The sequence below is a fragment of the Lithobates pipiens genome, unplaced genomic scaffold, assembly GCF_037356315.1.
Source record: "Lithobates pipiens isolate NorthernLeopardFrog02 unplaced genomic scaffold, aLitPip1_a1.2 Scaffold_18, whole genome shotgun sequence".
In the NCBI taxonomy this organism is placed as follows: domain Eukaryota; kingdom Metazoa; phylum Chordata; class Amphibia; order Anura; family Ranidae; genus Lithobates; species Lithobates pipiens.
In genome coordinates this window covers 576,070,687-576,093,508 of record NW_027507758.1, presented here as the reverse complement: position 1 = coordinate 576,093,508, position 22,822 = coordinate 576,070,687, and the positions used below count along the sequence as shown (strand labels likewise).

The following is a 22,822-nucleotide window of genomic DNA, read 5'->3' as shown; positions in this document are numbered from 1 at the left end:
ACAGAGAAGTCATCTAGAACGTATGACACTGGTCCAGGAGGTTGATAAGTGACTGCGACCCTCAGACAAGCTGGAGAGAAAAGACGAATGCAGTGCACTTTGAAAGAGCAGGGGGAAAGAGGGAGGTGTGGAAAGAACCTGGAAGGTGCATTGTGGGGAGAGAAGTCCGACATCACCTCCTTTTTTGTCCACTGGGTCTGGTGGAGCGAGTCCAGAGGAGGCCACTGTGGGACAGGGCAGCTGGAGAGGTAGTGTCGAATTCCCGAAGCTACGTTTCAGTATTAGCAAAAAGATTAAGGGATTTGGAGAGAGAAAAAAGGTAATTGACAGAAGCTATTTTTTTGAATTCAGAGCGGGCATTCCAGAGGGTACATGAAAGAGGGGGGCCGACTTGTGAAATCAGGGGAATTGGGATGAGAAGGTGGGAGTTATGACTACTGTTTGGAGGTAGACAGCTAATTTTGGGGGTGGGAATGGGTTTGGGAGGGCCGGGGTTTGGTCCCAAACATTAGGAGTAGTAGGAGGGTAAGGGTGGTAAGGCGGGAGTGAGATTTATAAGAGGGCAGTGTAGTGGAAGTGGTGATACTGTGTGGACTTAGAATGAGCAGGAGGTGCTACGTGCAGTAATATTGAGTGGGCAGAAGAGAGGGAGATACGTACAGCTTGGGGGGGGGGGGGGGGGGGAATGAGAGCTTGAGGAGAGAGGACGTTATAGCAAACAGTGTGAGCATGATGGAGAGTGGGAGATGGGAATAGAAGGAAGGCTGAGGAAAGTTAGAGGATGAAGGGAAACTTTGTGTAAAATATGTGTGGAGCGCTAATGTCTGTACTTATTTTGTCGCAGTGCCTTAGTCAGTGCCTTAGTCAAGGTGCCAGTGTACAAGTGCCAAGCACTTATCGCTGGAGTGGCCAGCCCAAAGCCCAAACCCTCACCAGCCATCCCAATAAATGAACTACATTCATACAGAGATGGTGTTGGGGGGGGGGGGGGGGGGGATTCACAATTATTCAGTTAGGAGCTGATAAAACTAGGCTTGTGGGGGTTGGGGTTTGCAACTGGCCTGGACAGAGTGCAATGCAAGAGGGGCAATAGGATAAGGTTAAATGTTTGATCTTGTCCAAGGCAACATGATACAAAATAAGTGACACTTTCAAAAATAAACAAGCAAGTATAGACAGCAGATATAAATTCTTAGTAAGGCAGAATTAGAGTTCAGTTAGACAATGTAGTCAAGTGTATAAGAGAAGAGTGGAGTCTATGCAGTTACCAGAGGGTATGAAGAGCCAGGTGGGAAATCGCAGACAGGTAGAGCGACTTTGTGTTGCAGGGAAGGTCTATGCCGTTACCATGGCTTAAGATTCTCTTTTTTTTTTGAGAAGTATCAACTGAATGTCCAAAGGACTTCTGTGATCTTCCTTCCCAGGATTCTTCTGTACTCAAGATCTCAACATCCTTCCGCCTTCCCAGATTTTTTTCTGTTTGACCTTGTTTATATCTTATTTTTAAGGCTGTTTTAAGTCCCAGAGACCATTCACTGCTCCCCCAACTAGTCCAACTCCTCGAGCACCTCACTTCCACACCCTTTATTATCCCTAGTTTTTTTTTTTTCCACCACAAGGTACTCACATTACAAGGTAATACCAGCTATATAGTATTTTCATTGGTGTTTCCCAGTGAGAAATGTTTTTAGAGGAGTATGTGGTGGATCAGTGAAGTGCTCTGTACCACATGGGTGGGGGGGGGGTTATCTGAATCTTTAGCTTGGATTCCCAGTAGGCTATAGTAAGAGTATGCTCCTCCATATTTGGTTTTGTCAGTAGGCCATAGAGATAGGATATGCCATGAATTTGGTTGTTGGTTGAAGTAAAGAATTGTAGGATGTCCTTAGACCTAGTGTTGTGCAAGGCTGAGATGGGAGGCAAGGATGCGACGGAGCCTCAAGTACACATAGAAATACTTTAGGAGATGGAAAAATTGTCCTTAAAATTTGCAAGAAGGATAAGATTCGGGTTATGCTGGAACAGGTCACCAATCTTTCGAAGACACCATTAGGATAATATCTGAAGAGGAAGGTCCGGGGATAAGAATGATAGGGCTGCCAATGGGAGTTAGTGAAGAGCTTTTATATGCAGTCCTCCTGAGGTTTGCAGCACAGACTTCCAGTTGGCTACTTGTACATTAACTGTTGAAAGGCCAGCGTGGAGGGTGGTGTCCCATCCATATGGCAGCCAGTAGACATGAGGGGATTTGGGCGAGTGCTGTTGCTTCAATCAAGGTGCAAGGTTGTAATGTGGACATGTCCCATAGCTTTTTGGTTTCATCTAAAATTGCTTGTAGTACGGGTTCTAGTATTTATTGTATTTGGGATGGTGCCTCCTGAGGGTAGATATTCCCTAACACTATCCCCCCCCCCCCCGCCACACACACAACCTCCAGTTTTAGTCAATTTACCCCTTTGACTCTTTGGTAACTTCTGTGACAGTTTTAATAATTCCTTGGAGCTGCAGCTGGGGAGATTCACCTTCCAGTTTACCATTCCACCAAATCCAGAACATAAATTGAGAGGACCTCTATTCTTTTGATCCTGGAGGCTGTGATTTGCCCTCAATTCCTGTGGTGGTGACCAATTGTCTATGGGACTGAAATTGAAAAGAAATCTGTCCAGGTAGATGCAGGCGACAAAACTGCTGGATTATATTAACCTGACCTTCATGGAAATAGAGAAATATGCTTTTTGAACTTTCTTATAACTTAACACATTGCTAATGTCACTAGCTGTATGCTTATAGCTTAAATATTGATATTTGCACCATTTTGCACTTAAAATGTAAATTCTAGGATAAAAAAATAAAAAAAAATTGGTGCAGTTGTAAAATTTTGGGTCTCCGGTCAGTAAATTTAATTTCGGTGGGGATGGCGGCAGGGTCTACATGACCAGAGACCTGGTTCAGCAAACATGTCCAGGTGTGAAACACCACCCAAATAGCACACTAGGCAAATGTTCTGACCTCTATTACTATGCCTGTGTGGGTGGGGCAAAATACATCAGGGGGAGTGGTTAGTGGGTCACATGGGTTGGGTGGGGGAGCGGTGTTCAAAATGTATTTTATTTTTTTTAATGGTGGCTGCAGGGCAGTGTACAAATGCTACAGCTGGTAGTACTACCCTAGGTACTCAGTATTAAAATCTCTTGTACTAAACCTCATTTAGAACTGGAATAATACAAGCCAGTTTAAAACATAACACACATCCCCCCCCCCCCCCTCCCATTAAATGAACATTAGATATTTTTTCTGAAAATTTGCAAACACATTTAGTGCATTAAATCACTTGTACTAGGCCCAATTTTAAACCCCCACCAGTCATTTTACCAATAAAAAATTAAAGTGGTTGTAAAGGCAGAAGTTTTTTTTTTTACCTCAATTCATTCTCTGCATAAAACAAAAAAAAAAAACACAACAACAACCCTTCCTGCATGCAGACCTGTGTGGTGCCCAAATACTGCATCTGGTAGTTGAAACCATCTGTGCCCCACTACAAGCTGCCATGACCCCTTTAAACGGGTACCAGAAGTTGTTGGCTCAACTAGCCACCCCCTTCCAGGGATTGCTCCCTGCCCCAGCAACAACTTCATCAGCTGCTGAAGGCTATTGAATACCCCATCCACACAGGTTAATTTTCATTTTGGGTCATTCGTTCTGATCGCAAATCGAAAATTTGTAAATAAGAAAAGAAAATCTGAATGAATAACTAACAATACCTATTAAATTATTTGTAACTTCCTTTCAAGTTTGGCTGTTGTAATAATTACGAATACATCCAAATAACGAATGTCGCATCTAAACAAATGGAACAGAACTAATTCATAATAGAAGGTTTATTATTATTATTATTTTTAATTCATTATGATCCATTCGTTTAGATACAGCATTGGTTATTTTGGATACATTTTTATTTGTTACGTTCACCAACAGCCAAATGTGAAAGGAATTTCCAATACCTATAATTTAATAGTTAGTAATAGTCAAGTTAATATTAGTTTGTTATTTAATATTTTCGCATTTTGAATTTACAAATATGTGGAAAAATTAGTTAACGTGCGTTCGTTAAAAAACGATTTCAGAACAACACAAATTGCACATTGCTTCTTGTAATAGGTTGCAGAGCAGGATAGTCAAGGAAACCCTTATGGATTCCCAGAGGAAGTCACAAGACCGACGAAACCGGTAGGAAGAGCTTGATCAGCTGACAAGGAAGGAAGTGAGGTGTCTTTTGTACTACAGGCTGAGGATGGAGAGAAGACAGAACTGTAGCAGCAGATTCGGTCTCCAAGTGACATCACCTCCCACACTTTTTCTGTCCATAAGCATATCAAGGAGTGTTTTTATTGTGCTAAATGTGAGTGTACATCATCACACCATTGCAAATATTAAGGATGTGCGTGCAATACACAGAGCATGTGCACTTTCCTTACATAAAGTTTTGGATATTGCATGAAAATTTTATCATCTTGTTCTAAGTTTGTTTTTATAATAGACTTTTTATATTGAGGATTTGTGTGCATCACATGGAGCACGTACACTTTAATTATGTTAGATTTTTTTTCACATTGTAGTATATATACACAAGTTATTTTTATTTCCAATTCATTTTGTTTATTTTTAGTGCCGCACATTTGGTATATCAATGGCCATGTGGATGCCCTCTTTTTCCAGAAGAGGAGCCTGAGGGCAATGTGCACACAAGTCAGGAGGGAAAATAATTATATCCCGAACGAGATCTTTGAGGCATAAAGTTATGAATGTCTACTTATATTCATAGCAGTAACATTTTAATCCAGGCCATTTAAAGCCAAGGTATCCTCTAACATGCTGCAATAAATATACCGCAAATGGTGACCTCACCTAGACACAAATATAAATAAAAATAAAAAATATATAAAAGAGAGCTTACCCTGGCCATAGGCGTCCCTAAGAGTCTCATACATTCAGTAACACACTTGATAAGGCTCAACAATGTGGGATCATTGTAGTCACACCTTTGATTTAGCAGCACAGAAATTATTATATTGGCCACGGCAGCACTGAGGGTGGTCAGATGGTCAAAGGGCTTTCCTTAAAAATGAAAAGGAGAAATGCAAAACAATATACAATGAGCTGGAAATTACTTATCTACTGAAGTTTTGAAAAAAAAAATAAAAAATTTAGTTTTTGATCGAGAACATACATATAGAAAAAAAAAAAAAAAAGAAGTGTGCTGGTGCACTGGCTAGGCCCTGAGGCCTAGTAACAATTGGCCTGGACTTTGTCAAAAAAAGCTTTCGTCTCGTGACCCCGTGCTCAAGTGATACCAAGAGCACCCCTGGAGCAACCAAAGCCCAGGGGGTACAACACCATGGATGATCTACCTTCCCAGACAAGGTAGACATCCATGACCAAGCTCCAGAGAGATAAGGACTATTGCACTTTAAAACACATTTATTGACCATTTTAATTGTGTATGCACCAATAGCGCTACCATTATTTATTTATTTTTTTGAGGGTTGTGCATATCCCTTCATTGCTAGCATTTGTTATTGTGTCTAGCACTGAAGTGTTATATATTTTTTTCTGTTCCCGCTGGTACTAGCCTTCAGAGCTCTTATCATACCTGCAGGGACCCAGTGCAGCACCCCTACTGGGCACCAATAAGAACAGATACTAAACTTGATGTTAGCAAATGGGCCGAAAAGCAACTTCTACTGATACAATTGAGAAGCAGCTGGGTCCTATTAAAAGAGTTTTGAGTGATTTGTGCCAATCTTGAAGGTATTTTGAAATATTAAGTGGCCAATTTATGGTGAAGGGATCATGGACATTGGGTGTATAAACATTTTTTCCTGGGTGAGCAGAAACACTGGGAAAACTGCAAAATCAGGCTCAATGCTGAAAAAATAAATAGCGCCACTTTACCGCCGGCCCCAGTGTGAAAATAGCCTTAAAAAACTTTCAAAGTTTTTAAAGTTCACACCAAACATTATACACTAATTTGGGCAATTTTTACCAAAGATATGTAGCAGTATAAATTTTGGCCAAAATTACTAAATTAGCAAACTTTTATGACAGAAACAAAGAAAAGGGCATTTTTTTATCCACAAAATTTACTTTTTTTTTTTTAAATTATAGCACAAACAAAAAAAAAAAAAAACACTAGTGATTAAATACCACCAAAAGAAATCTCTATTTGTGTGGAAAAAAGAAGCAAATTTCATATGGGTACAGTGTTGCATGAGTAATTGTCATGCAAAATGTGAGAGCACTGAAAGCTGAAAATTGGTCTGGTTAGGAAGGGGGATGTAAATGCACTGTATTGGAGGTGGTTAAGCATTACAAGTGGAGAAAAAAAAAAAAAAAAAGAAAAAAAAAAAAAAAGGGGGGCAAACTAATAAAACACTTTAAAATGAAAATTATGTCTCAACCTATACAATTCTGCTGAACTGCTCAGATTAGAGGGACACAAGAATAATATCTTACCTCCATATGATCTAAATATTTGCACTAAGCATTCAGCTTCCTCATTAATCTTGTCTTCTATACCTTTCTTCCCCATTCCATAATCTCGTAGAGTTGTTAGAGTGAATCTTCTCATTGCCTTCCAGTTTTCACCATTGGAATATACAATTCCTGATAGAGTGACATATCCATTTACATACCGTTAAATAGAATGCTGAGTTATTCTACAGCTCACACAAAAAACATAAATGCATGTAAAAATATGGTGTGCATTTATCATTATTGCCAAAAATGGCCTCATTTTGTTTGGTGAACATTCAATGTATCTAGCCCGATTATTAAAAATGTTGACTGCTCTATAGCTCTTTTACTGCTACATCAACTGATCAGCGAGTCGGGCAGGCTTGACGTTCGCCGCCACCCACTGATTATTCTGTAAACAAGGCAGATCCCCGTTCTGTCAGTAAGGAAGACATAGATCCGGTGTTCCTGCAAAGCACCTCCCTCACAGTAGTAAAACACAGGCTAGGCACACAGGTAAACATTTGAACACCCCTGATGTTAATCCCTTCCCATTGGTACAGCGAGTGCAAAAGTGTCAGTGTCCAATTTGTTTTCTGTAATATTGCAATCCCACTATAAAATCGCTAATAAAATAATATATGCCATAGTTTGTAGACGCTATAAAAAAAATTAAAAAAACACATTTACACCCCACAATACAAGGTTTTTTTTTTTTTTTTTTTTAACCAAAAATAGGTGGCAGAATACATATTGACCCAAATTTATGAAAAAAAGCCAAGTTAGACTTAAGCCCCATATATACCATGAGTTTTTCCTGCTGAGTTTTTCCTTCAGATTTACCAAAACTATATAATAGGAGGTCAAACCTTAGGAGTTTCAATTTGTATGCAATCAGGCAGGCCCCTGCACTATATGGTTTTGGTAAACCTGAAGGAAAAACTCAGCAGAAAAACAAATAGTGTGTATGGGGCTTTAGAGGTCCAGGAGTCTCAGGACAGTGCCCGAGAGATTGTGGCTTCTCCCACCATCCAAGGAAACGCCTCTTCCGCCAATGTTTTATAAGGGAGGCTTCTCCCCACCACATGCCGGCCATAGTAGAGTACCTCCAGCCCAAACTGGAACATATAAGCACATCATAGTTAGTCACAACAATATACACAGCATAAGAGTGTGTCGTTGCTGTCCTGAAAGACTCTTGGAAAACAAGATACAGGCGAGTCTAACTTGAATTTTCCCTAAACGTCTTTCAGGACAGCACCCGAGAGGATAGCAGAGACTTACTCCATTAGGGAGGGACAACAGCTTGCAGGACCTTTCTGCCAAAGGCCTGATCATTTGCTGATAAAAAAAAAAGGTCCAGCCTGTAATGTCGGGCAAATTGCCAAAAAAAAAAAAACCCACCTTGACCACATGGCCGCTTTACAGATTTGTTCTGGGGTGGCACCAGCTTTTTCTGCCCAAGTGGTTGAAGAGCTCTAGTAGAATGTACTCTGAACCCCGGTGCAGGAGACAATTCCATCTGGGACTATGCTTCTGAAATTGCTGACCTAAGCCACCTTGGTCATCGATCCCTTAGATCAGAGATCTCAAACTGGCGGCCCTCCAGCTGTTGTAGAATTACAAGTCTCATGATGCATTGCAAGGTTGACAGTTACAAGCATGACTCCCACAGGCAGAGGCATGATAAGATTTGTAGTTCTGCAACAGCTGGAGGGCCGCCAGTTTGAGAGCCATACCTTAGATGCACAGTGACTTTTTTTATTACCAGCAAGTCAGGTGACCTAAAACCTTTTGTTACCTCTAGGTAATGCAAAAGAGTCCAAGAGTCCTTCTTAAGTCTAGATTGTGAAACAGTCTTTACTACCTCCTCCCTCCCCTCGAGAATGGTCTCATAAAATGTTTTTATTGCCAAAAGTGGCATCAGCCCAGAACCAAAAAAAAAAAAACCTTTGGATCCGTCGAGAACAACTCTAACTGAATATGGATAGAAAAAGTGCCCTCACCAACCAAAGAGTGTGAAGCTCACCAACTCTTTGTGCAAATGTATTGATCACTAGGAAAACCGTCTTGAGCATCAGATTCTTTAGCAAAATGGGTTCAAACTGTTTTTTAGTCAATGCTTGAACTACCTAAAGATCCCATTTTGGAAAGCGCTTTGCTTGCACTGGCCTAGACCTGACCACAGCCAAAAAAAAAAATGATATATAATAATAATAATAATAATAATAATAATCAAAGGCTCCGAGCCAATATATCTTTCCAAGAAAACTCCTAAAGCCGCCACCTGCACTTTAAGACTACCAACTGCCAGCTAACTGCCAGCCCTTTGTTTGCGCCAGCCTGCAAAAATTCCAGAACTGAAGTCAAGTCTTTTAATGGTCGACCTTCTGCATGACATCATGAATTGAAAACCTACCAGCCCTTTGCATAAATAGCCCTAGTGACCATTTTTTTCTACTGGAAAGTAAGGTGGCCATCAAGGGTTCTGAAAAACATTTCTCAGCAGCTGCTACTCAGATACCAAGCAGTCAGCATTAGCCTGGTTACATCTGGGATGTTCACTGAGCCTGAGACAGAAGATCTTTCCCGAGAGGAAGATGCCAAGACGATTTGAAAGATAAGTGAAGAATTGTAGAGAACCAGGCCCTCTTTGGCCAAAAGGGGGCAACGAAAATCACTGCAGCTTTCCCCTCCTGTACCTTTAAAGTGGAGGTTCACACAAAAATTGAACCTCCGCTTTTCGGAAACCCTCCCCGATTCCCTCACGGAGGATGGCAGCGGCAGCTGCCGAGAGATTGATTGGCTTTGGCATCACTGGACCCTGGGACAGGTAAGTGTCCATTTATTAAAAGTCAGCAGCTGCAGTATTTGTATTTATATGCAGTTTTTTTTTGTTTTGTTTTTTTCTTTTAAGTAAAAACAACACAAACACACACAAAACAGAGGAAGAGGACATACATTTTATTTGGGTAAAGCATAGCACAATTTTCAGTTAAAGTAACAATGCCGTAATCGCAAAAAAATGGCCTGGTTAGGAAAGGGAGGGAGGGAAGAGTAAATATTCAAAGAATAGAAGCGGTTAAACATTGAAAATAGTATGGTAGTAGTGCGCTGCCACCTAGTGATGGAAAGAATTATAGGGTTCAGCTGCTGCAATTACCAAATGTGTTTCCGCATTAAATACTAATGTGTGATCGTAATGCCTCAAGATGAAATAACTAAAAAAGTTACAATATATCTCTCAACTTGTGCAATCAAAAAAATCTGTTTGATAAAAGGTGCTTCATAGGAGGAGATTACACCACAGATTAATGTAAATTTTCCACTTGTGATCCTTTCAACAGGTGACGTGCAAGCTCACCTCAATTATAGACCCCTAAGGGACAACAAAGCATGTACACAGATCAAGCTGACCAGACTCTGGTGTTCATGTACTTGGGATATTAGGCTCACACTGCATAGAACCCACTTCATAAAATGCACTCACATTTATTAGGTAAAAAAAAGCCCAGTGAAAACTCCCATTGCAAGGGTAAGCCTCTTAGCGTTACGCCCCCAAACGCATGTACCTTGGTGGCATAACGCGTAGGAGGTCGAGCCTGGAGGTGGGAATTTTCACTGGATTATGTGAGATGCTGGATTTTATTTTTATAATGGAGGAGAGTTTACACTTCACCTGGTAAAGAATCACGAATGGAAAAATATCAGAACAGACTTCGATTGCACAATTTATAAGAGCGCACACACGACAAACATTTACCCATTTAGTAATTTGGCATTTAGTTATTTCATCATGATCACACATTTTAGTATTGAATCATTGAAAATGACATTCCCTGACATTTAGCAACATCAGTTCTTCAATAGTAAAATGGTCACAGCTTTGGGTCCCATTTTCAAATCTTAAGCCCCATACACACTATCAGTTTTTGCTTCAGATTTACCAAAACCATATAATATGAGGGAAAACCTTTGGAGTTTCAATGTGTATGCAACCAGGCAGGTTCTTGCATTACCTGGGTTTGGTAAATCTGAAGGAAAAACTAAGCAGAAAAACTGATAGTGTGTATGGGACTTAACTTGAGTGAGCTACTTTTAATTGGAGGAAGTGCTCAGTGGTATTTAACCACTTGCTTACTGGGCACTTAAACCCCCCTCAGTCCCAGACCAATTTTCAGCTTTCAGCGCTGATGCACTTTGAATGACAATTGCGCGGGCATACAACACTGTACCCAAATGAAATTTTTATCATTTTTTTCCCACAAATAGAGCTTTCTTTTGGTGGTATTTAGTTACAGCTCGGAGTTTTATTTTTTGCTAAACAAACAAAAAAAGATGCAAAAAAAAAAAAAAAAATCATGTTTTAATAGTTTGTTATAAAATTTTGCAAACGGGTCATTTTTCTCCTTCATTGAAGTGCGCTGATTAGGCGGCACTGATAGGCTGCATTGGTGGGCACTGATGGGCTGCATTGGTGGGCACTGATAGGCATAGTTAAGGCGGCACTAATAGGCACAGATAAGGCGGCACCGATGGGCACAGATAAGGCGGCACTGATGGGCAAAGATGGGCACGGATAAGTGGCACGGATGGGTGGCACGGATGGGCACTGATAGATGGGACTGATGGGCACTGATAGGTGGCACTGCTGGGCACTGATGGGCGGCACTGGGGTGCAGCACCTTTGAGGCAGATTGTGGGCACTGTGGGTGGCACTGTGGGGTGGCACTGTGGGGTGGCACTGTGGGCACTATGGGCACTGACGGGGGGCACTGACGGGGGGCACTTTTACTTTTACTTCAGGATGGCACTGCGGGAGGCAGGTGGGCACTGGCAGGTGGTCCCTTGTATTGATGGCCGTGATCGGGACTGATGTCCTGATCACGGCCGCCGGTGATCGGCTTTTTTTTTTCTCCTCGCGCTGTCAGCGCGAGGAGGAATAATAGCCGATTACCGGCTCCGTTCTATCACATGATCAGCTGTCATTGGCTGACAGCTGATCACGTGATAAGGGGTCGGGATCGACCCCTTGCACGGATCGGTGATCAGGCGAGTCTCATGGACTCGCCGATCACAGAGCGCGCCGCGCGCGCCCCTCAGGGGGCGCGCAGGCCGCTCGTACACGGGACGACGTCAATAGACGTAGTCCCGGAAATGTAGGTCCGCGCTAATGCCGTCATTTGGCAATAGCGCGGATCCCAAGTGGTTAAATTAAAAAAAAAATAGTCCCCTGCATGTAGATTGAAAAAAAAAAAAATGTTTGGGGTGGAAAGGATACACAGTGGGGTTGACTTACTAAATGCAAAAGAAAAGTTGCATTTTCCAAAGGAATTTTCCGAAGAGCTTAAAGTGGTTGTAAAGCCTTAAGGTTTTTCACCTAAAGGCATTAAAAAGGATAAAAACCTTCTGTACTGCAGTTCCCTGGAGTCTGGACTGGCTAAGCCCTTGTACACACGGTCGGAGAATCCATTTCAATGTGTCCTATCGGACCGTGTTGGCGGATAATCCGACTGTGTGTGGTATGCATCGGACTGATTCCGTCGGACCAAATTTTCCAACTTGCTGGAAATATTTTCCGACAAACTGGTCCGATAGGACATACTCCGATCATGTGTAGAGAATTCCGATCGGACCAAGTGGCACGCATGCTCAGATCAAATTCCTACATCAAAGCTATTGGCTACTAGCCTGAACGTAGTCCCATCGTAACGAAATTACGTCATCACGTTCTGAAAGATCGGATTTTTCGACAACTTTGTCCGACCGTGTGTATGCAACAGTTTCGGTCAACATCCGATGGATTTGGTTGTCGGAAACTCCGACCGTGTGTACAAGGGCTAAGAGACATCAGCCCATAGCAGGCTTCAGCTGAATATGGGTCGCAGGAGTGTAGAACAGAACAGAGTAACTGATACTAAGCAACTGATTCTTACCTGGTGGTTTACAATCTCTGACAATGTCAGCATATGCCGGGATGATGCTATATGATCTAGGTAGGACTAACCAAGATGGAAGGAAAACCCAAACTTGGCAGAATGGCTGAAGATGTCTGCACTGGTAAGCGATCCCAGGGGGGAGGTGATGAAGGTAAACCTGTATATCATTTTAGATTTCTAAAAGTAGATGCCAGAAGAAGCCAAACATTTCCTTTAGTATCCAGAAAGGATTTTCTGTACTCTGGTTTGCTTTAGTGTTACTTTCTTACTGTGTCTGAGTATTGCCGATTGGTGATGCCCAGGTGAATGAAGTATGGCCAAAAAAGCTTTGAGCCTACTTCTTGAAATGATCTCTTAAGCCCAAAAACTCCCCCCCCATTCCTGTTATTTTGGCAACTCAATATTTTGGATCTACCCTGACTTTTATACCTGGTTACATTGGTATTCAAGACAATTCGATTTAGGGAATCTTCCTCTCTCCAAGCTACAACAGTCACTGCTCTGTTCCAATGTACTCTATTTTATACAATATAGTACTACTGACATTTTGACATTGCTTTGGAACAAGATCAAAGACATTCTTTTATAAAGAAAACAAAAAGATTTACCGTGATCCTTCTGGAGCTTATACAACAATGGTGTTCTTGGTCTGTCAGCAAATTCATCTGCATGGTTGATTAGTGCATCTTTTACAGCATCATATCCACACAAGATAACCATCTTTGACATCCCTAAATGGATGGTGTATACTGGACCATACTGCTTGGACAACTGCAAGAACATTAGAGAATAGGAAATGGGGTTAATTAAATAAACTACCAATAAATGGTGAACCTGCATCATTCCAAGTTATGAAACTTTTTTTGAGAGCTTCATCAGCACCACATAAGTTTTGAGTCTATATCCTAACTTTTGCAACATATCTGCAGTTTCTTCAAAAGATAAGTAACTATGGCTGTGGTTTGGATAGTCTGTGGGCAGGGGGCTTATCAGAAACTGGAAGCCCCCTTCAACAAAGGGGACCCCAGATCCCACCCCCACTCCCTATGTGAATGAATATAGGGGACATAAAAAAAAAAAAAACACACACACACACACACACACGATAAAGGCTAACCACCAAATGCTTGTGCTGCCATTTGACAGTGTCATAAATAGGTAATGGGTGGAGCCACCTTGTGGCGCTGCCCCCTTTGTGACACTACTGACCAAACAGGTGCTGTTTGAGGTCAATGCAAACCGTTTGCCCAACTGTAGTATCTGTGAAATTAGCACAGTTAAGTGAAGAGACATATTGTGTATCATGTACGGCTGGCTCCTGACGAGCAGGCGCTATATGTTTTTCAAAGTTAATTTTCCTGAAACCACAGTTGGGTTTTGGGGCCAATTTTCAAAAATTTCTGGGTTTCAGTACCAGTCCAGCTAGGTTGCACTGGGTTCTCCTTGACCGCAAGTGTCGCTGCCACTGCCGGCAAGAGTAAGAACGCAGTTTATCTGGGTGTATTGAATGCTACTGTTCTCTCTGCATTCTGGGAGGTGGTATTTAAGGTACCGAGATCACGTGTTTCGAGGTTCCGGAGAATATCTTCTGCCTTTTCGGTTCGGGTGGTCCTCCTGACCCAGCCCCATGGCCCTCCTGGCCTGGGGTGTGGAACCATGCATTTCAAGTCTGGAGGCTGGCTAGCCCGAGGCAACGCAACTGCAGGGACAGGCCTGAATGCATTTCGGGCCTATTGATCCAAAAGGTGGTCCGGTGCCATCTCATGAAGGGAGAGGCATAGCAACTGGAAAAAGCCCAGGGGAGGACACTTCAGGAGAAGGCCATGCGCAAGGCTGGCTTCTCTGAAGGAGCCTGGAGGCTTAGTTGAAGAATACCGCCTGTATCTACACTCATACGGTATCACCGGATCGGCTGAGAGATACTGGTACCGTATGATAGCTCTTTAAATTTGTCTACATCCCTCAGTAATCACAAGTCTGTGGCAGAGACTTTGTCAAATATCCTAAGCTCAAGTGTACATCACAAGTCTGTGGCAGAGACTTTACCCAACACCCTGCCAACTGCTAGGCCTAGTGAGAGGAGGTCTATCCGGGGGTTGTAAAATCCAGTTGTGAAACGGTTGCTATTCTCTGGATTTTTCTATAAGAGACTTTCCATTTTTTGCAGTCTAAAGTACTTGAACTTACGCCTAACCCTCTACCCTTCATTGAGAGACTCGGTTTCTGTTGCAAATAAATAACCCAAAAGAAGATTCAGTATCAGGTTTCCACATTTCTTTGGGCCATCTACCACGGCAATCCCTAGATGGGGAAGTAGTCAAGAAGGTAACGGTAAGCCCAATAAAACCAGCAGCTCCTTCGGGGCTACATAGGTCTTTACTGTAAATAACTGATTCTTACCTGGCGGTTTACAATCTCTCCGAAAACGGGATGAAGCCACATAGAGCTATATGATCTAGGTATCTAGGTAGGACTAACCAAGATAGAAGAACCCAAACTTGGCAGAATGGTTGAAGATGTCTGCAATGGTGAGTGATCCCACAAACATCACTGGAGAGGAGGTGATGAAGGTAAACCCGTATATCACTTTAGATTTCTAAAAGTACTGCCTAAAAACAGATGCCAGAAAAAGCCAAACATTTTCTTTAGTATCCAGAAAGGATTTTCTGTACTCTTGGTTTGCTTTAGTGTTACTTTCTGTGTCCGAATATTGCTGATTTTAAGGCCAGGTCTTCACAGCTGCCATTTCAGCTTCCAATCAGGAATTGTCATTGGGCAAAGGGCTTTGGAATCAGTGGTAGACCATACAGTAGGTGCCGCCGATATTGTGTCAATCTCGCCGCTTCTAGCGGCGAGATTGACACCCCCCGAGCTCCGTCGCAGGAGCCAGCGCCGAGCTGGCTCGCATCGGGAAAGGAAAAAGGTTTATTTTCCTTTCCCGATAAGCATCGCTGGCCAGGTTGACACTGGTGCGGGGATCTGAATTGGATTCCCGCCAATACCAGGCACTGTGTTTGGTATCAATCCTAAAAGGGAGAACTCCATGTCAAATGTAAAAAAAAAAAAAAAAAAAAAAACCCCTACGTGGGTTCCCCCTTGGGAGGCATACCAGGCCCTTAGGTCCGGTAGGGATTTTAAGGGGAATCCCCTTCGCCGAAAAAAACGGCGTGGGGTCCCCCCCAAAATCCATCCCAGACCCCTAGCCGAGCACGCAGCTCGGCCGGCCAGGAAAGGGGGTGGGGGATGAGCAAGCGGCCCCCCCTCCTGAGCCGTACCAGGCCGCGCGGCCCCCCCCCACCCCAAAGCACCTTGTCCCCATGTTGATGAGGACAAGGGCCTCTTCCCGACAACCCTGGCCGTTGGTTGTCGGGGTCTGCGGGCGGGGGGCTTATCGGAATAATCCGGGAGCCGGAATCCGGGAGTCTTCCCCAAGGCACCCCCCCATGTTGAGGGCACGCGGCCTGGTACGGCTCAGGAGGGGGGGGGGCGCTCGCTCATCCCCACCCCCTTTCCTGGCCAGCCGGGCTGCGTGCTCGGATAGGGGTCTGGTATGGATTTTGGGGGGGACCCCACGCCGTTTTTTTTCGGCAAAGGGGATTACCCTTAAAATCCCTACCGGACCTAAGGGCCTGGTATGCCCTCGAGAAGGCATGCAGGCTTCATGAGTGAGGCGACATTAATCGCCTCGCTCTGGCTGCTATAGGAAAATGAAATTTTCCTATTGCAGCCAGCGCAACGCGATCGCGCTGGTTAGAGGAGCCTGTCGCCGGGAACCAGCGCGATACTGTCACACTGGAAACACAATATCGGCGGCACCTACTGTAGGTCATGTTTTCTATGTGTGTATTCACATTGTGTGTGTGTGTGTGTGTGTGTGTGTGTGTGTGTGTGTGTGTGTGTGTGTGTGTGTGTGTGTGTGTGTGTATATATATATATATATATATATATATATATATATACACACACACACACACACACACACACACACACTGTATTTTTTTAATCAAATATAAGTAATATTACCTCTATAAAGGATTTATGAGGGCATTTTAGGTCAATTAGGTGAATACTTCCAATGAGGGGGAAAGGTCTAGGTCCTGGAGGGAGGTTGTTGTTTTTCTGTGCCTTCTGGTTGTTGTAAACTGTAGCCAAAAAAAGAACGACAACGATGGACACAAGTATCACCACTGGGTCCATGGAAAACATGTTTTCAGAAATATCTGGAGAAAAAACAAAAATAAAAAAAACACACATTTACAGTTAGTGCTGCTAGCAAAGTACTATTTTAGTAGTTGGCAATATATGCTGGGATTAAAACTTAGAAGAAATAGACCCCACCCATGAGTAACCCAGCCCCCTCCCATACTGTAAATGTCATAGGTTCAAACAAACATGAAACTGCTTGTCATAAAATAACCAGTCACTTCTCATCCCAAATCCCTCATCTCAACTCTTGCCTCCTTGTTATCCCACACATCTCACTCATGCAGGCCAAAGAAACAGGTGTGTTTCATACATTTGCTGGCCACTTTATTAGTTACACCTGGCTAGTACTGGTTTCGACCCACTTGCCTTCAGAACTGCCTTAATTCCTTGTGGCATAGATTCAACAAGGTCTTGGAAACATTCCTCAGAGATTTTGGTCCATATTGACAAGTAATAGCATCACACGGTTGCTGCAGATTTGTCAGCTGCACATCCATGATGCAAATATCCTGTTCCACCACATCCCAAAAGGTGACCTGATGGATTGAGATCTGGTGACAGGAGGCCATTGCAGGTTGGCTCTGAAGATGGAACAAATTCTGCATTTACTGTTCAAAGCCCTGCCATTTGGCCATTCAACCGCTCCACGGATATTCACAAAAGTAATGGCAAAAGCTCTTGATCCACTTTGACTTTGGGTGATCACAGCGATCCCGTATCTAGACAATCTCCTCTCTTTTGCCCCTTCCAAAGCAAAGTTGCAGGAAGATTTGGGCAAGGCCCACAGTCATTTTTGAAAACTTGGGTTGGATTGTGCCCCTTTAGAAATTAAACTTCAACCCTGCTCAGGAAGTAGAGTTTTTGGGTTACCAGATAAGCTCAGTAGAGCAGTGAATCTTTCTACTGGAAGAAAAATTCAAGGTTTAAAAAATATGGATATGTTAGATAATTAGGTGATGTCTGTCAGAAAGATTATGTTGGCTTTGGGGACCCTGACCTTGACTATGCCAGCAATTCAATGGGCAAGGTTCTAAAATCAGGCCGCTTCAAAAGTTACCTCCTGAAGGTGTGGGATCACAGTCCAGAATCCCTGTAAATCGTAGTAAACATCCCCACCAGAGTAAAGAGGACTTTTTGGTGGTGGAAGAATCAGACAGACTTGTCAAAGAGGCTTTTATGGTCTTTTCCAATCAAAAGAAGCAGGCCGCTGGGAGGAGAATTTGGCCAATAATTGGGACAAACCACAGGTGGACCTGTTCGCCTCCAAAAAAGAATGCACAGCTCCCTCAAAAAACAAAACAAACAAAAAAAAAAAACAGACAATGGTTGTCTGAGGATAGATGCCTTGGTGCACTCTTGGAACTTCCCCTGTGTTCTGCTTTTCCCCCCCATGTTCAGCTAATCCTACTGGTAATGAGGAAGAGAAAGTTTTGGTAATTCTGATTACCCCCCTTTTGGCTGAAGAGAGCCTGGTTCTCCACCAATCTTCATCTGCCAAACAAAGCCATCCTGGCACCTTCCTCTGAGACCGGATTTACTCCTCAGGAGTCCAGTAATTTACTCAGATGTAGCCAGGTTAAACTCCCACCACCTGGTATCTGTGGGGGAGCTGTTCAGAAAGGGTTTTTCAGAACCGCCAATATCCACTTTGCTTTCAAGTAGAAAAAGTAACTATAGCTATTTATGCAAAGGTTTGGAAGGTCTACAATGCCTGGTGCTGTTCGACAAATCGGACTTTGGAAGAGCATGCATCAGTATTAGATTTCTTACATAATGGTTTAACAGTTAGTACTCTTAAGGGACAGGTTGCTGCCTTAGGAGTGTTCCTGGAAAGGCCCATTTCCTCCGGACCTTTGGTCACAAGATTTTTTTGGGCTCTTGCTCAATCCAGACCAGCCTCTGCAAAAAGCTTTCCAAAGTGGGATCTAGCACCTGTTCTGCAAACTAACAAGGTTTGACAAACCTTTTGAACCATTAATCAATTTCTAAGAACATTCAAGACTGTTGCTAGCTGCTATTACATTGGCAAGAAGAATCAGTGAACTTCACGCACCATCAGTTAGGAAGCCCTTCCTGTCCACGTATCCAGATAGGATTATACTTAAAATGGATCCAGTTTTTTTTTTTTTTTTTTTAACAAAAAGTAGCATCATTTCAAAACCGTTCTCAGGACATTATCCTGCCAACTTTTTGCTCTAACCATTTGGGGGAGAAAGAAAGACTTTCAAAGTTTAGATGTGGAAATAATTTGGTTGCGTTACCTAAGAGGTAACAAATGACTTTAGGTCTTCGGATTCTTATTTGCTTTGAGCAACAAAAAAGGTCACCAGGCATCTAAAGGATCAATTTCCAGATGGAAATGTCTGTCCCGCTGGGAATTCGAGCACTCTATTAGAGTGTTTTCCTTCACTTGGGCAGAAAAGCTGGTGCCTACCTAGATCAGATTTGCATATATGGTCAGACATTTTTTCGTCATTACAGACTGGACCTTCTGTCAGCAGGTGATCAAGCATTTGGTAGAAGGGTCCTACAGGCTGTTGCCCTTCCCTAGTTGGCAAGTCTCGTTGATCCTCTCAGGTGCTGTCCTGAAAGACATTTACCCTTGGTTCACATCTGAGGGCTGCGTTTGCATGGTCATGGCAGCCCATTCATTTCAATAAGCTGCCGTGCCTGCTTTTAATTTCCAGAAAAAAAAAAAAAAAAAAAAAGAAGGCTACACCTTTTTAAAAATGTGCCCACAGGGAAGTTACATGGTCTTTTTGGCCATGGGATTTCCCTGCAGCTCCTGCACACCCACTGCGATTTTGCATGAATGGCAGCCCCATGCGTTTCCACTGATTCCACCACATGCAAAAGTGTGAACCTAGGGTGAAGGAAAAACGGAAAATTGTATACTCACCTTTCCGTAATTTTCCTTTCCTGTTGCATCTCATGGCAGCATACACCTATGGGGGTTGTGGCTCCGCCCCCGCAACCTGATAGGACCGTTTAACTATTAAATCTTGAGAGGGCCCCTGCTCCAGCATTCTCAATATATAGATACCTCACCTTAGACGGGTGGGCATCTGTATGCTGCCATGAGATGCAACAGGAAAGGAAAATTACGGAAAGGTGAGTATACAATTTTCCGTTTTCCTGTCGCATCATGGCAGCATACACCTATGGGGAATAACTCGCAAAACTGGGTGGGTCTAAGCAGAAAAAGTTTATTCACAAGGAATGGAGGAATTGGACTGAATAATCGCTCTACCAAATTCCACCGTGGACAACCTAGCGGAGTCCACTTTGTAGTGGGATATAAAAGTACTTTTTGAAGACCATGTGGCTGCCTTGCAGATGGTTTCTGAGGAGACTTTGCAGAAAGCTGCCCAGGAGGTTGCCATTGCCCTTGTAGAGTGTGCGCCTTTAAGCCCTCAGGTATCTGAGCTTGATTAGAAGAGTAGGATTTCTTTATGATTTTCACAAGCCATGCTGCGATGGTGCGGGAAGTAGCTGCCTGTCCTCTTCTGAAGTCATGAGGGATGACTAGGAGGTTTTCCACTTTCCTGAAGTCACAGGTCTTCGAAAGGTAGGCCAGTAAGTTAGATTTTACATCCAGTGGATGAGGGTCGCCCTGCTCTGTAGAAAGAGTGGGAAGGCATATTTCCTGATTAAAATGAAAGGAGGAAGCCACTTTGGGGACGAAGCGGTCTGAAGGTTTCAGAACTACCTTGTCTGGGTAGATGGTAAGGTATGGTTCCTTTGCCATTAGTGCATGCATTTCCGACACCCTCTTGGCTGATGTAATCGCTATCAGAAAGGTGATTTTGAGGGTTAGATTCCAAAGGGAAGCTTTTTCAACTGGAAAGAATGGGTCATGGGATAGGAAGTCCAGTACTATCGAAAGATCCCAAGTTGGAAATGAGGGCTTTCTGGGAGGTCTCAATCTTAGACAAGCCTTCTGGAATTGAGAAATAAGAGGTTCTTGAGCCCATTTCACCCCCGTTATGGCAGATAGAGCTGATACGTGTACTTTCAAGGTGCTTGAACCAAGACCTTTGTCAAGACCTAGCTGAAGGAACTCTAGGACCTGAGCAACTGTAGGGGATGAAGGGTCCCAGGCTTGTTGTTGTGCGACCGAGAGGAACTTATCCCAGATTCTCTTGTAAGTGTTATTAGTGAAAAAACCTTCTGGCTTGGAGAAGGGTGTTTATCACTTTGTGGGAACATCCGTGAGCTATGAACCTAGCCCTTTCAGTCTCCATGTTGTTAGGTGTAACTTCTCCGGGCATGGATGGAGGAATTGACCTTGAGAGAGTAGGTTGGATACGAACTGTCGACTCAAGGTGTCTGCTATCTGATTCTGGACACCTGGCACGTATGTTGCCCTGAGACTGGTTAAATTCAGTTGCGCCCATTGGAAGACTGGTTGGACTTCTTGCAACATGGAGCGACTCCTGGTGCCTCCTTGCCTGTTGATATAGGCCACAGCCACTCGATTGTCCATCTTTAGTAGGACATCTTTTCCCTCCAGAAATGGGCTGAAGGCTAGTAGTGCCTGGAATGCTGCTTTCATCTCCAATAAGTTGGAAACCACATCGTGTGTCCTGAATGGCCAACAACCTTGGGCTGCGTGGTGACGATAGTGTGCTCCCCATCCTTCCATGCTAGCATCCGAGGTGATTACTTCTTGAGAGAGAAGGACTAAGCGTTTGCACCTCTTCAGATTGTGTGGTTTTGTCCACCATGATAGCGATTGCTTCACCTCTTCCCGGATCACTATCGGCTGGGTCATTGACACGCCGTTCCATTGTTTGAGGAATGATATTTGAAGAGGCCTGGCATTCCACTGGGCCCATTGTACCATTGGGATAGTTGCCGAGAATGACCCTAAAATACTGAGACATTCCCTGGCGGGGATGGTAGTGGCCACGAGTAATCTCTTTACTTTCCGGATTAGGATGGGAACTTTCTCCTCCAGGAGTTCTACTGTATTGAGTCGGGTATCCAGCTCTGCCCCCAGAAAAATCATTCGCTGTGTGGGATTTAGACTGCTCTTCCCCCAATTTATCAGCCACCCAAATTTTTGCAGGGTGGAAATTAGGATTGCGCGGTGAAGTAGGAGGGAATCTCGGTTGTCGGCCAGGAGAAGGATATCGTCTAGGTAGTGGTGCACCCTCAGGCCTTGCTCCCTTAATAGGGCAATTACTGGCAGTAACACTTTGTAAATGTTCTTGGAGCAGTGGATATTCCGAACGGGAGACTTTGGAATTGGAAATGTTGATGACCTACAGCAAAGCGGAGAAATTTCTGAAATGAGGTGTGAATGGGAACGTGCAGGTAGGCGTCTTGTAAATCGATGGAGAGCATCCAATCTCCTATGTTGATGGCCTGGAGGATTGTCTGCAGACTCTCCATTTTGAATGCCTCCACCAGGATTCGGTGATTGAGTTTCTTTAAGTCCATGACAGGACGCAAGTCTCCCGTTTTCTTTTTTACCAGAAATAGAGGAGAATAGAATCCTCTCCCTCTCTGTGGTAGAGGAACTTCCCTTATAGCTTGCTTCTGGATTAGATCCTGAACATATCTGTTCAGTGGTACTCTCTTTTGGTGAGATGATGGTATCCTTGTTATTCGGAAATGGTCCCTTGGGTGATTTCGGAACCTCCATCTGTGTCCGAATTGGACAGTCGCCACTGCCCATGGATCCTTTATTGTCCCCGCCCATACCTGCTTGAACAACCTTAGCCTGGCTCCTACTACAGCTGGTTGGGCGGGCGCACCTTCAAAAAAGACTTTTGATCCCCTGAAGTAGGGGTCTTGGCTTTCTGGAACTTGAGGAAGGATGATTGAGGGTTCTTCCAGTTTCTCCTGTACTCCTTGCCAGGTCTATAGGATCTTGCCTCCCTATATTTGTCTGGGAGGTTACGTCTGGGGGCTGACGGTCTTTGCTGTTTAGATCTTCTATCTGAAGGGATCAGACCCGATTTTCCCCCGGTAACTTTAGAAATCGCAGAATCTAGCTTTTCTCCAAAGAGATTTGCTCCGTCAAAGGGAATCTTGCACCAGTTTGTCTTCGAGGATGGGTCTGCAGACCAGGGTTTCAGCCAAAGTGCCCTTCTGGCCATTACTGAGCTCAGCATTGCTCTAGATGTAGATTTAATTATATCTACAGAGGCTTCTGC

General features: G+C 43.6%; 1 protein-coding gene across 1 annotated transcript in view; it reads right to left on the bottom strand.

The window, feature by feature from the left end:
* Nucleotides 1-21,496, bottom strand: part of LOC143986779 (cytochrome P450 2C5-like) — a 39,115-nt gene extending 17,619 nt beyond the window's left edge. The window contains exons 1-5 of the mRNA XM_077485185.1: nucleotides 21,325-21,496; nucleotides 16,476-16,672; nucleotides 13,061-13,223; nucleotides 6,514-6,663; nucleotides 4,955-5,115 (exon numbers count right to left, since the gene is read on the bottom strand). Coding sequence (XP_077341311.1) covers nucleotides 4,955-5,115; nucleotides 6,514-6,663; nucleotides 13,061-13,223; nucleotides 16,476-16,672; nucleotides 21,325-21,496 — 843 coding nt within the window. The remainder of the gene's footprint in view (nucleotides 1-4,954; nucleotides 5,116-6,513; nucleotides 6,664-13,060; nucleotides 13,224-16,475; nucleotides 16,673-21,324) is intronic.
* Nucleotides 21,497-22,822: the final 1,326 nt, after the last annotated feature.